The 14,271-nt window shown below is 41.9% G+C and overlaps 1 protein-coding gene across 3 annotated transcripts; it reads right to left on the reverse strand.

Moving 5' to 3' along the window:
- Nucleotides 1-8,135: 8,135 nt before the first annotated feature.
- On the reverse strand, nucleotides 8,136-12,948 carry LOC120106503 (uncharacterized). Of its 3 annotated transcripts, XM_088711913.2 has the most exons (5): nucleotides 10,802-12,948; nucleotides 9,893-10,032; nucleotides 9,539-9,613; nucleotides 8,415-8,576; nucleotides 8,136-8,304 (listed from the first exon to the last, which is right to left on the reverse strand). In XM_088711913.2, the coding sequence occupies exons 1-2, from the start codon at nucleotides 11,785-11,787 to the stop codon at nucleotides 10,017-10,019; spliced, it is 1,002 nt and encodes a 333-aa protein (XP_088568039.2). In that variant the 5' UTR covers nucleotides 11,788-12,948; the 3' UTR covers nucleotides 8,136-8,304; nucleotides 8,415-8,576; nucleotides 9,539-9,613; nucleotides 9,893-10,016. The 3 variants fall into 3 exon arrangements, with proteins under 3 accessions (XP_088568039.2, XP_089785622.1, XP_089785623.1); XM_089929496.1 differs by lacking the exon at nucleotides 8,136-8,304 and having other exon boundaries at nucleotides 8,320-8,576; XM_089929497.1 differs by lacking the exon at nucleotides 8,136-8,304 and having other exon boundaries at nucleotides 8,320-8,576; nucleotides 9,539-9,632.
- Between the last annotated feature and the right edge of the window lie 1,323 nt (nucleotides 12,949-14,271).

Genomic DNA, 14,271 nt, shown 5'->3' on the forward strand with positions numbered 1-14,271 from the left:
ACCTTACGATTCAACATTGGTTGACCTATAGTCACGATACAGTCACGTATATAATAAAAATATCTATATGGTTCCGTCTGCCTTCTCTTCTCTTGCAAATTTATTATTAAAAAAATAAAAAAATAAAAAAAATCCTTATGATGACAAGTCTGGCCTCGTGGTGTAGTCTGGTTCGAGTAATTAAGTTTGAGGGGTGTTTCACCTAATGTCTTGAACCAACTGGATCGGAGGTTATTGGCTAAAAGCTTGCTACATGGACCTTACTAGAGCCTAATGGGGTTGGACAGCTGTAGTCGTCATATGTATTAAAAATAATAATAATAATAAAATAATAATAATAAAATAAGAATAAGAATAATATAATATAAAAAATGAAATAAAAATAAGCATGAATGAGTTGGTCAGGCTGAACCTAGTGACATGTGGTAATGGCTGGTTTGACTCCATTGTATTGGACCTCTGTGTACCTAGGTTGTTTAGTTGGGATTGATAGCTCCTTCTTTATATGCGAACCATTTTTGACAAATTTAGACAACATGAGATATTCTGAAAATTTGATGGATCAGGCTCTAATAAACTGTAGTAAACACTTGTAAACTTGAGTAGTGCACCTAAAATTCAAGCGGTACCATGTTGTGGTGGAGGTATTAGTGCTTTAAGAAAGTCATGCTATTTTATGACTACACTTTCATATTTTTCATTCTTTGAAAGATGCCATGCTTGAAAATATATATTAATTAATTACATGTGTATTAGCTTAGGTTTTATTTTATATTTTTAGGATCTCATGTCATATCATTCATGATGTTTGTGGGTAACATCCCTGAAAACCCTCACGAGACAACACTCGTCCACTAGGGTAACCTAGGGGTTTAACGGCTTGTTGCACATGCTAAGTGCAATCGTGATTCTCTACGAAAGTGGGTACATATCTTAGTTTTTAGTACTCAGCTTCAATAAAAATAATAAAAATAATAATAATAATAATAATAAAAGAGAGTCTAGGAAAGACCATCTTTTATACTCTCATTTTATCATTTGCTCATTAATTGCTAGAGACTAGCAATAAGCTAGTTGGGGGGTGTGATGAGAGCACGAAAGTGCGATCTACATACCACTTAAATTAGTCTTATTGTTAACAGATGATGATAATTTTGCCGAGTTAATATTATACTTTTGTCTCGTATAGGTTATCATAAATCAGAGATAAAATGCATATTTGATACAGATTTGGTTCAGAAAGATGCATAGCCCAAGCTGTGCGCACCCGATCTCGCCATGGCCTAGTCGAACCCATCATTTATCAAGCTCACAATTATGGGCAGCAGCCAAGTCTGACCATATTGGAACGACACTTGGCGACTATCCACATGGAATGCACAACGGATCCGTGATCTGCATTGTCCCGCAAACAGAGCTCCCCAGCCGTCCGTGTGCAGCCCATCATCCCGCGAGCATCTCCGCATGCGAGCCAGCGTCCGCGCGCGATTCTCCCACACCCAAAGTGCTGCGATCTTCCGTTTCCGCGTCTGCCTCTTTCCCCCATATCAGCCTCCGTGAACCATTCTCGCGATTCCAGCATCCCGTGAATGGTCCCAGCGAGCCGTGAAGTGTCGCGACGTCCGCAAGCCCGTGATCCCATGCCTGCCGTCCGCCTCCTCCACAGCCAACCACCTCCTCCATCACGTCCGAGCTTTCCATATCTTGCAGCTAGCTAGGATTTGCTTCATTCCGTGCGTTCCTTCCGAATTAGCTTCCGGATTAGCACTCCATCAGTCCGCTTCCTCCCGCGTCCGGATACTCCGCAACCTTCTTCTTCAATCAGCTCCAGCATCCGTTCCATCTACGTTCACAACACCTCCCAGCTCCATCCCGTGCATAAGCTCAGGGTCCACATTCACAGTGTGGAGTCTTTCCATCTTCACCAGGACAATCCTGTTATCAACGAATCTCCTCCACGGCATCCGAGCTTCTTCTCCCACGTGCATCTCATTCTGATGGAGCTCGTGTCCCAGCCATCCGCTCATCCTGCGATCGCCGCACCCATGATCAACCACCCTTTCCGCATCCATTCCTAGCGCTGAATCTTCCCGCGTGCATATCCAGCATCCTCCCAGCCGCGATCAACGTCCGAGATTCCTCTTCGTCCGCCCATCTCCCCCGCGTGCGCTTAGGGGGGATCGAATACTAACTATATGAAGCTCCTCTCTCGCCTGGGGTGAGGCATCTCTCATTTTTTGAAGGAGGAGACAGCTGTTCGGTTCAAGAGGAGAAAGGGGGAGAGAAACAGCGAGAGAAACAGAGCATGTTCTGTTTCAGAAAATAAAAGAAAAAAAAATATATGGGAGGTGAACGTTTTTTAATGGAGGGCTGATTTCTTTTGGCAAAGGATGATGGATGAACCCTTGTCATGTTGCTTTCATCAAGTATACTCTAAACTTGTATTCTAATTATTTTATATCCATTGGTATGTTATGGATTCTTGCATATTTATTTATTAGATAGATCTTGTATGGTTTATATATATTGATGCATGGATTGTTTTGATGCTTGATTTGTCGTAGACGTAACCGGCACGATAAATACTTGGATGTTGAATTCATGTTCTCAGATTGTATACTCCATGATTAGAACTACTCTATCATATTAATCCTTAATTAAGAATCGCCGAGTTTATTTATTGAAAGTAATATTGTCAAGGAGGATTCTGGATCCCTAGCCTTCTCTATATCATAGAACTTTATCTATTGATCTATTATTCTTTGCTTTTAATTTCTAAAAATCAACTGAAAATTACATTTAAAAATTACGCTAATAATCCATAGACCGTTCTCTGAGGAATCGACCTCGGACTTCAGAGAATTTATACTACTTGTGCGATTCTCCTATACTTGGGAGATTAGTTTCGTGAACGCATTTTTGCGAACACACTAATTAGTCTATTGTTGTTGCTTGATAAAATCTTGTTGTTGTTTCATCATATTAGCCATCATGGTTTCTAATGGTGAAAGTTGTTGTGGGATAGGGGCATTATAAGGAGGTACAGATGGAACGAAAGGTTGGTTCATTTGTGATGGACCTATTCTGGGGAAGTTGTTCTGAAAACCTGGTGGACCACCTTGATGTTGAATAGGTTCATTTTGTTTGTATGAGAAATTTGGATGGAACCTATTATCGAGGTGGTAGACTGGGCTGAATGAATTGGAAGTGGGCTTCTTGAAGGCACTATATGAGTTTAAAGCATTTGCCTGCTCAGCCTTAATGTTGGATAAACTAGGACAACATTCCACTAAATGCTCAGAACTGTTACACAAGATACATAAGTCATGTGGTTCATGTTCCACTTTCATGATGGGATTTAACTCTTTATATGAACTCGAGCTAGTGGAAACAGTGAAAGCATCAAACTTTTTACTTAAGTTATTCATTCCAGTCACCGGATTGGACATTATATTTTTGAGATCTCGGTCTGCTTTCATTTCATAATTACCTGATTTTCTAGATCCGAACTCATCTCTATTTACTTCGTCACCATAGCTACTCCAATTTTGGGCGTTCTCGGCTAAGTCAACAAGAAATTCATAAGCTTGATCCGGGGTTTGGGTCATGAACCTACCCTTGTGCATGGACTCAATCATGTTTCTGTGTGTCGAAGTTAGTCCTTTATAAAAGAAGTAGACTAGATCAGCCTTGTCAAGCCCATGGTGCGGGCACTTGACCAAAAGATCATAAAATCTTTCCCAAAGTTGGAAAAATTTCTCCTCATATTTTTCTCTAAAAGTTTTTATGGCATCTAATTTTTTCAATCTTTACCATGGGATAGAATTTAGCCATGAACTTCTTAGATAGTTGTTCCCATGATGTGATGGAATTAGAAGCAAGAGAATACAGCCATGCAGCAGCACAATCCTTTAAAGTCATGGAAAACAACCTTAATTTAATACCCTCTTCATATAAGTTTTGATTTCTAAACGTTTGACAGATTGTCAAAAATTTGTTTAGATGAATATAGGATTGTTCACTTTTGAACCTATGAAACTTAGGTAACATGTTTATTGTTACAGCCCGAATCTCGAATTGGGCTGCATTATTAATTGGTAATACTATGCAAGTTGGGGGACTAGCAGATGCGGGTGCGAACAACTCATTCAAGGTTCTAATATGTTCACCCATTGTAAAGATTGACGGTTGGTTTACAGTTCGCAGGTTGTGATGAAAAGTTCTGTCAATCTCAGGATTAAGTGGGGTTAATTTATCCCTTAATGACCTTCTACCATGCATACATTATCAACAATTCATTAGATTTGACCCCTAAAATCAATGAAATCCTAAGAGAAGAGAAGGGCTAGACAAAGATGACCACAACCAACACCATACAACAATCTGACCCTATTAGTTTTAGAATTAAGTGAGGTTTAGTAGCTTCTTAAATCTAGTTGCATAGAGATTTATCAGGTTAAAAAGTTTCCAAAATTCTCTCTAGATTAGACAGCTCCTAATCTCTCTTTCAGATTAAGCTTGAGCTTACCAGTTAAGCAATCCAGTAACCAGTAACCAGAAAAGTCCCGGGGTGTGTGGTGGTGCCAGAAGAGATACACCAATACCACAATACCCGGAACAGTTTTCACTGTTGTAAAACTTTCTTAGACATCACCAATTACTAAATTCTCACTGGAGTGGCTTTCAGCCACTTCTTTCCAAGAGCCTAATTGAGCTCGAAAATCCTAAGGCCAACATCTAATTGATTTTAATTTAATTTGGCTTAGGATATATATATATATATATATGCAAGGTGGTGATTTTTGGGCTAAGGACAGGTAATGACTTTCCGACCTTATCTTTTTAATGGGTTTTGCCCTTAAATTATTTTATGCAAATGCTTAATGCAGCAAATAATCAATGATTTTTTAAAATTTATGCAATGTCATTAGGTTGTACTAATTAAATGAGCAAGCAATTTTTTTAAAAAAAAAATTAAATTTTTATATAGAAATAACTTGAATGTAAATTAAAAATTAATCCTTATGCGTTAGTCAATCTCCGAATGCTCGTTGAATAAGCTCTGGAGATTACTCCATGAGGAGCCTCAATAAAGGTATGATAACCTCGGAGGATTGCACCCTATCAATTACTAGCAAAAATAATAATTTTTTTTATTTTTTAATTTAATTATTTTTTAACTTTTTTTTAAATTTCAAAATTTGAATTTCAGAATTCAAATTTTGAATCTAAATTTTTGAATTTTAAAATTTTTTCACTCTTTTTTTTCAAATTTCAGAATTTAATAACTATGAAAAAATAATCAAAACAAGAGAAATTAATAAAAAAACTTACTACCGAAGTGCGTTCACTCTAGGCATCCAAAATTCGATTTGATCTTCGTGATCATTCTTGCTTCTCGATTTGCCTTCCTGGCAACGGCGCCAAAATTTTATTGTCCGATTCCTATTTACCTAAAAAAATATGCTAAATAGATCATTGTTAGAACCGACAAACAAAGTTTAAATAAATTTTACTCTTACCTTTTCTACTCGAAGAATAGTGGTCGTAAGAGGTCGATCCACAGAGAGGCAATTGGAGTTGCATAAAAATTAAAACGTTCACTCGGATTCAAAATCGATTTTTTTTTTTTGAATGATAGAAGAAAAACATTACGTCGGGGATGTTGACGGATTCTCTGGTCTACCGGAGAATGTTTTCTACTTAAAATTGACAAAAAGACAGGTATTTAAATTCAAAAGGCATTTATATATTGAACTAATCAAAGAAAAGCTTTGGCATAAAATGGCTGAAAACAGTGCTAGAAAAATTGCAGACTGGAATATAGATTGCATGAAAAAAGATTTAATGTATTGCAGAACAGAAATTAAAATTGCAGAATAAATACAACTTTCTACCCAAATAAACTCTCAAAAATTAAAACTCAAAATAAAACACTACAAGAAAACTCATCTTTCCCGGCGCTTTTTATAATCTTTACCGACGCTTATAAGCGTCGGCTAAAGTTCCCGCAATGCAAACAGAAGCGTCGCAAAAGCGTTGGCGATACTGGAGTGGCAAAAGTTTTTGCCAACGCTAAGAGAAAGCGTCGGCAAAAACAAGGCTTTCCCGACGCTAAGGAAAGCGTCGGCAAAAATGACATTCGCCGACGCTTTAAAGCATCCGGAAAGCGTAAAGGATGCCCAATTCTGTGTTTTCGCCGACGCTTTAAAGCGTCGGTAAATATCATTTTTGCCGACGCTTTCATTTGCGTCGGGAAAGCCTTGTTTTTGCCGACGCGTTAAAGCGTCGGTAAATGTATTTTTGCCGACGCTTTTCTAGCGTCGGCGTAGGCGTGCCACAACTTTTATTTACCGACGCTTTAATGCATCGGGATTGCTATTTTTTTAAAAAATAAAAATACGAATGTAAATTATAAAAGGGTTTTTTGCATGGATACCCTTCTAAATATCAAATTTTACGTGAATACCCTTTCAAAATTGATATTTGCATGTATATCCTCGTCAAACTCTGTTATTGTACAAATACCCCTAATAGAACAGTTATTTTAACGGCGTTAAAAAAATTATATTTATATTAATTAAAAATAAAATAAAAATTTAAAATGACCTTATTATTCTTACTCTTCCCTCCCACCCTTCCTCCCCCTCCCCCCGGTGCCCGGCTTCAGCACACCACACCCCCCCCCGCGCGGGTGCCTTACCCTCCCACAGCTGCAAGCCCAGCGGCTCTCTGGTTCCCAGGGAGAAAGATGGAGGGCTTTGGGGTGGCTCCTCTATCGGCGAGGGCGCGGGAGATAGCCAAGGGTCGAGAAGACCTCCTCGGGTTCCTGCGAGACCTCCCGGAGTCGGAGTACGAGCTCTCGCTCACCGACCTCGTCGAGAAAGGATCGGCTGCCGGCAACTCAGCTGCGGAGGAGAAGAAGACTTCCCCAGGAGGAGAAACCAACCGAGCGTCATCAGCTGTTAAGGAGAGAAAGAAGCGGAGGAACAGCAGGGACAGTTGCGGCAGCAGCAGCGATGGAGTGCTCTTGAATTTTTACGTGCCGAGTTCCCTGACCCGGAGCCAGCTACCGAGACACCAGAGGTATCAACAGTGTAATAGATCGAGAGAGAATCCTGACGGGCCGAGGTTCCTTTGGATTCTGTGAACCTATGCTTGTTGCTATCCTTCCACACTTGAACCCTACTCCCCTTAGGGCTTTTCCTCCTCATTGGCTGGCATTTCCCATCCCTTTGGAGAATAATAAGGCCATGGGAGCAAGCTAACAAGCTCCTAAGAAACCCATATCTCCTTCCTGTCTGCCTTGAAAACCCGCCATAAATTCACTTAAAAACGACCAATGGTACCACCACCCACACACACAAAAAAGAAGAGACTCTCTTACTTGTTATCACAAAGCAAACTCATTTCTCTGAGTTTTGCTGGATTTTAGGTGGCTTTGTGAAGCCTTTATCCTGATTTTGTTTCTCTTTTTCTGTTTCCATTACCACCAACTCAGTGCTGTTAAAGCCACCTACTTAGCATTATTTCTGGTCCTTAGACAAGCCACCTTCTTTCCAACTCAAACCAGCAGTCCTCTCTCTCTCTCTCTCTCTCTCTCTCTCTCTCTCTCTCTCTCTCTCTCTCTTCTGGGCCCAAGAGATTCTGAAGCAGAGCACAGCTGTGTGGAGCTCCTGTCTTCTTCTTCTTCTTCTTCTTCTGGCATAAGAAAAGCTGTGTGGAACGCCCGCCATCGGGATCTCGATACCCGGGGGGCGGGGGGAAGCCGGGCACCGGGGGGGTGCTGAAGCCAGGCACCAGGGGCGGGGGTGCGCGTGGGGGGTGGGGTGGGGTGGGGTGGGGTGGGGAGGGGAGGGGAGGGGAGGGGAGGCCGGGCACGGGTGTGCTGAAGCCGGGCACCGGGGGGAGGGGGAGGATAATAACATCATTTTAAATTTTTATTTTATTTTTAATTAATATAAATATATTTTTTTTAACGCCGTTAGAATAACTATTCTATTAGGGGTATTTGTACAATAACAGAGTTTTACGAGGGCATACATGCAAATATCAATTTTGAAAGGATATTCACGCAAAATTCGATAGTTAGAAGGGTATCCATGCAAAAAACCCATTATAAAAACACAGCATTATATAAACTCCTGACAATTAGCCAATACCAAATGTTTCAGAGCAAGTATGGCTTAGATACAATGCAACAGATACTGAAATACCTTCTGAAATTGCTTCCATAGCTTTCCCTTTAGCCTCTTGAGAGGCATCACGACTTTCCTCTGTTACCTCAATAGATGGGTCTTCCATCTGGACAGAAAAAAGTAGTAATAATAAGCCGCAGTTGAAAATACTGAAAATACACTCACAACTTCTTGAGTCATTCATAAGCAGTAAATATGATATACATTGCAAATCACCTTTTGTGGCAGATCATCATCAGGTGCTACAGTTCCTCCTTCAAGTTCAATGTCAGATTCAACGATCTCATCATCAGATTCATGCTCTACAGAAGCAGAACCCTTTGCACCAAAATCATCTTCATCAAGATCCTCATCCATGTCATCCACCATTTGACTTTGCTGCAATCAATAACAAATAACAAAACTTTTGCATCAGGTTTCCCAATCCCCAAACAAAACAGAAAAGAAGAGAAAGACCAAATAATAGATGATGCATGATGACTTTCTAATGTCTTGAAAGCAGATATTCCCACGAGGAAAGAGATCGTACAAAATATCAAAAGTTTGATGCAGACAGAAGCCCTTATTTTAACACTGCAGGAAAGGTTGCTGATGTTCATTTATACATAATATCCACCCTCGTGGAGAGAAAATCTTGATCATTTTGTGGTTGGAATAGATGAAGTGACGATTACTAACCAGGAACAAACACCAATTCCCACAATATATATATATATATATATATATATATATATATATATATATATATATATATATATATATATATATTCATATTCTAAGCAAACAAACAGAACTAAAATAAAAACTATACTCCAAGAACACGGATCTCATGGCCATTCCAGCTAAGATGTAGTATATGGACTATATTGATGATTTCATGGGTTTGATTACCATTAAAAAATATGATACTAGCCAGGTCCAATTAGTATATTTTTATGAAACCAGAAATATAACTCAGTGGCACAAAGAAATAATGGAAATGAAAAGGGGAGTAGGAACAGGGGTCAAAAAGATGGAGCATTCATAGCCATACAAGACCTAACCCAACTTTTCAGGATCAGCAGAAAGAATTAAAATCCATTTAATAAATATTAAATGTAGTTGAGAGACCTAACTCTTCATCTAATTAGAAGCTAAATGTAGTAAAATGAATTATATAATGATTGATATGAACAATTAACTTAAAGAAAATCTTGTCAAAAAGATAATACCTGGCACAGCATCTAGAAGTGTTTAAATATCAGTACTACAGTCTTTTGTGCCAAGCATGGCAATTTCACAAACGGACTCAACTATATAATCATTATGCATCAAAGGATTAAAATAGAAAGACCTCTCACCTTCTAGATTCCACAAGCAGAGCACGTTGTTCAGATGTTTTATCAGCACTAACATCTCTCTCTCTAGCAGTATAGCTGCACAAAAATAACCAGGCTACAGCAATCAAATGATCAGCAGGGCACAAAGATTGCAATGTATCATGTAATGATACTGTAATATGCAGAAATGCAGCATTGAAAATACACCAATTACTATGAAAACTACTATTTACCAGTGAAAATTCATGAGAATACATCAAATTTATGTTAAATAGCTTCGCACAACCAAAAAAAAAAAAGACAAACACACATGACTGACAATCATTATTCACGACTTCTTGAGACCTAATAAGAGCTGAGTGAGTAAATCAGTACCTCGAAGGAAGAACTGCTTGAGGAACAAAAGGGGCATAAGCAGTTTCCCTCTCAACTGTAAGCCTTTGAGCTTTCTGAAACTCTTTCAGAACTGCTTGGAAATCTTTTGCATGCTTTGCATCGGCTATCTTTTTGCTTGCCTGCATTTAGAAATTCATGTCTAAGAATCACGGAATTAAGGGGGAAAATCAGCATGATGTGTAGACCAATAGTCTTAGAGGCCTTATTAGAATGAAGCATATATACAATATGTCACCTCTATATAGCTGGAAGTCTCAAAATAGCTGCCACCATGTTATAGTAATTTAAACACTATGCACCAGAAACAACAATCGTGACCGCTACATCATTTGACAAGGACAAGTTCATGAATTACCAATCAAGAGCACAACCATGATATAGCTCTCAAAAAGGTTTAACAACCCAAGAGATCAATTACAGCAATTAAATACTAAGGCTGTCTTTGGTTCATGGATAAACCCCAAAAGTAATTGCAATCATGACCAACTACATTATTTGACAAGCACAAGCTCATGAATTACCAATAAAAAGTACAACTATGGTATACCTCTCAAATAGTTTGAACAACTCAAGAGATCAATTCCCAAATCTACGTTATATCATAATCACAAAGAATAACCAATTTTATCATGCGGGTAGAAGCAATTTCACATGTGAAAGAACATAAAGTTTCCACTTAATCAAAATGCCAAGGGAAAGATGGAAATGGTAGGAACACAAAAACAATCAAAATAAATGCCATAATGAATATTAATGAGCCCAAATCTACATTATATCATAATCGCAAAGAAATAACTAATTTTATCATGCGCGTAGAAGCAATTTCACATGTGAAAGAAGATAAAGTTTCTACTTAATCAAATACCAACGGAAAGATGGAAATGGTACCATTTGATGAGCGAACCAAAGACAAAATGCTGCATGATGGGCACCTTCTCAAGCACCTCAGCCTTATACATCTTCAGCATTCCACTGTTCACCTTGCTCCATGTCGGGACCGCACTAATATCATCAAGCATCGGGGAGTGCTCAGCAAACACCCCCTTCTTCACCTTCTTGACAAAAGCCACACAGGCCAAGTACATATACTCGTGGGAGAAGTTATCAAGAATGTCCTGGTTGTGAATCGACTTGGGCTTCATATACTTGTGATCAATAAGCTGAGCTGAGCCAAAGATAAAGGGGAGAAAGTGGTAGTCGTCGAGGCCCCAGACACCGTGAGACCCAGCGGGCTCGAGACAGTAGGTGATCTGGAGCCTGCGCATGAGTTTGAGGTAGGCGACGAAGACCCGGGTGACGAGGGCCGGGTAGTCCTCCTCCCTGATGAGGCCGAGGTGGGCGAGGCAGTAGAGGAAGGCGGCGAAGTTGGTCTCGTGGCCGGTGCCGTAGTCGATGGGGGAGGCATTGCCGAACGAGTCGAGGAGGTAGGGGAGAAGCTCGTCAGCGGCGGGGAGGAGCTCCTCGGAGGTAATAAGGGGGAGAAGGAGGGCGGGGGCCTCGGCGGAGAGGCGGGCGAGCCAGGAGCGGTAGGCGGGGTTGCCGTAGCGGGCGGAGTGGGGGAGTGGGGGAATCTCATCGATCCAAGAGGTTAGGGCTTGGAGGAGGGAGAGGAGGGAGGTGACGGTTTGGGGGAGGGGGGGAACGGGGTCGGAGATCTTGCGGCCGCGGACAGAGTGGGAGAGATCGGCGACAAAGCCAAGGAAGTGGCGGCCGGCAGCAGAGGAGATGGAGGCGGTGGGGCCGCCACAGGCGGAGCACACCGACGACGGTGGCGGGCTGGCCTCGGCCGCGGTGGCGGAGGTGGAGCAGACGGCGGCGCATGAAGAGTCGGCGGAGGCGGCGGAGGAGGGGGAGGAGGGCTCGGCGTCGGTCATTTTTTATGGGAGGCGATGCGGGGTTCGAAGGGAGAGGATGAAGAAGAATCGAGGCGGCGGGAGGGGGGAAGGGAGAAGAATCGGGGCGAAGAAGAAACGAGAGAGGGCGAGAGAGCGAGAGAGAGAGAGAGAGGAGGCGGGATGGGTGCGGGCGGAGGGAGAGGAAGAACCAGTTTCTTGCAACACTGGTCGGCGCCGGAGAGGAGGGAGGAGGAGGCAGAAGAAGGAGGAGGCAGAGGAGGGAGGAGGAGGCAGAGGAGGGCTTGATATGTCGATCGAGGATGAAGGAGGGGGGCGGACGCGGGTTTTGATGGGTATTTGGTTTTCAACGACGCTAATAAGCATCGTTTTAGGCCAACTCTACGACGACGCTAACGAGCGTCGTAAATTGCCGACGCTTTTAAAATGCGTCGGCTATTTTTGGCGCTCTGCGGGACATTGCCAACGCTTGCAGCAAGCGTTGGCAAAAACATGTCGTTAAAATCTCTTTTTCCTGTAGTGAAAACTCTCAATTAAAATTTTCAATTAAAATAAAACTAAGAAAAAGAATACATTGCTCTCATGAACTCATACTAGAGAAAAACATTGCTCTCATAAATAAAAAAGAAAAACTAAACTCAAACAGAAAACTAAAAAAAAAAATTGCAATGCCCTGTTTTCAAAGCATTCTCTCTTTCTCTCCCAAACCGAGCACTCCACCCTCCTCTTCTTTTCCCCAAAAATCGAGCTGAGAACCTCCTCTTCCCTGTTCTTTGGCCCAACCGAGCGCCCTCCTCCCAGCTCCTCCTCCCCTCTTCTTATAGCCCCTTGGAGACACGTTGAAGATGCTGGGATGCACGGTGATCGCGAACGGGAGAAGAGGCATCCCGACTGGCGCATGATCCTTGGCGTGATGCGGAAGAGGATGATGCGGGATGGTAGATCGCGGATGGATGGGGCGGACAGTTGGGATTTTCACCGCGTGAAGAACGCTGTCGCTGGGATTCCGGTAGGTGGATTCGGATGCGTCGTGGACAATGGGAGAGGCTGGATTGGCTCCGGAAGCTTCGAATGTTGGGATCACGACTTGAAATCGGACGTGGGAGGCTGAAAGATGGCAAGGATTGATTGCGAAATCTCTCCTATTTTCGCACAGCTCACGGCTGATGTTTGCTGGGAGACTGATCCGGAAAGGGGCGCTGCGGGATCTTTGCTGGAGGAAACGGTCGTCCGGGTCCACACGGAAGAGGGAGGAGCTGCAGACGCGTGATTTTTGGGAGGAATGAATGCACGGAACGGCTGCATGCTGCTGACGCGTTGTTCCTCCCCTGTTTTCGCGTGGGATGAGATGGGAAAAGAGACTAGAAGACCGGGACGTTGCTGTGAACGTGCTGGGAGGCTGGGAATGCGGTGCCTTGGACACGGAGGATCGCTCGCGGAATCGCTGTTGAAGTTGGAGAACCTGGGAGCGCGGGAGGAAGAAGAACAACAGTGAAAAAAAAAGTTTTATATCGTGACACTGTTCATATGAACAGTGTCATCACGTAACACTGTTCATAGGAACAGTGGCTTCACGGAACACTGTTTATATGAACAGTGTCTTCCCGAAACATTATTCATATGAACAGTAATTTCAGCCATGAACAGAAATTTTGGAAATAAATAGTAATTTCAGCTTTTGTTCATGGGATTGGAGGTTAAAAAGTTCTTTTTCTTTGTGATGAAGTGAGAGTGGGAATCTCTATTCTGGAAGAGTGCAGGTGCTAATCCGGAAAGGAAGGAACGCGAGGATCACTGGAAGATCGCACACGGGCTCGGATGTTTGGGTGCAATTATGCTTGATCTTATCATGGTAGGATTGGGCCCGCGCGATTTGGGGCCATGATGCATCCCTCTAAACCTTACTAAATGCGCATTTAAACTTTAATTTATACTAATCTGTGCCAAATAAAAATATAATATTAACTTAATGATTTTATCGTTATATGTTAGCAGTAATACTAATTTAAGCAGCATGTAGATCGCACTTTTGTGCTCTCATCACTTTTCTTGGCTGCTAGAGGCATGGATCACTGGTTCTTTGATGGCGGAGGAGAACAAGAGCCCAAGTGGAAATCGACTCTTCTTCCTTATGGCCTAGGGTTCTTGGGGACGGCGGCTTACATGCATGAGAGGAGGAGAAGAGAAGAGAATAGGGTTTTTCAGGAAGAAAGGAGTATCATATGATTTTATTCCATCCATACACAAAATACGTGAGTGTATATATACATGGTTAATCATGATCCAAATCCAAAAACTCTCATAGGCTAAACCACATGAGAAAACACTCAACCCAAGCCCATGTACATCCATAACTTGCATGCTCTCTCTCCCTTTGAGCCTAAACCTAGCCCAATAATAGATAGCCCCCTCAAGACCCAAATACTTGAGTCTCAAGCAGGTAGAAGACCAAATTCTGTCTCTACCTAAATCTAAAACAGGCCTGGGGTCGATCCTTTAACAGCA

The sequence above is a fragment of the Phoenix dactylifera genome, chromosome 3, assembly GCF_051530095.1.
Source record: "Phoenix dactylifera cultivar Ajwa chromosome 3, Ajwa_hap1_PhDact_Kaust_v1.1, whole genome shotgun sequence".
In the NCBI taxonomy this organism is placed as follows: Eukaryota; Viridiplantae; Streptophyta; class Magnoliopsida; order Arecales; family Arecaceae; genus Phoenix; species Phoenix dactylifera.

Coding starts and splice junctions, on each gene's coding strand:
- LOC120106503 (XM_088711913.2), bottom strand. CDS start 11,787: ATGACCGACGCCGAGCCCTCCTCCCCCTCCTCCGCCGCCTCCGCCGAC.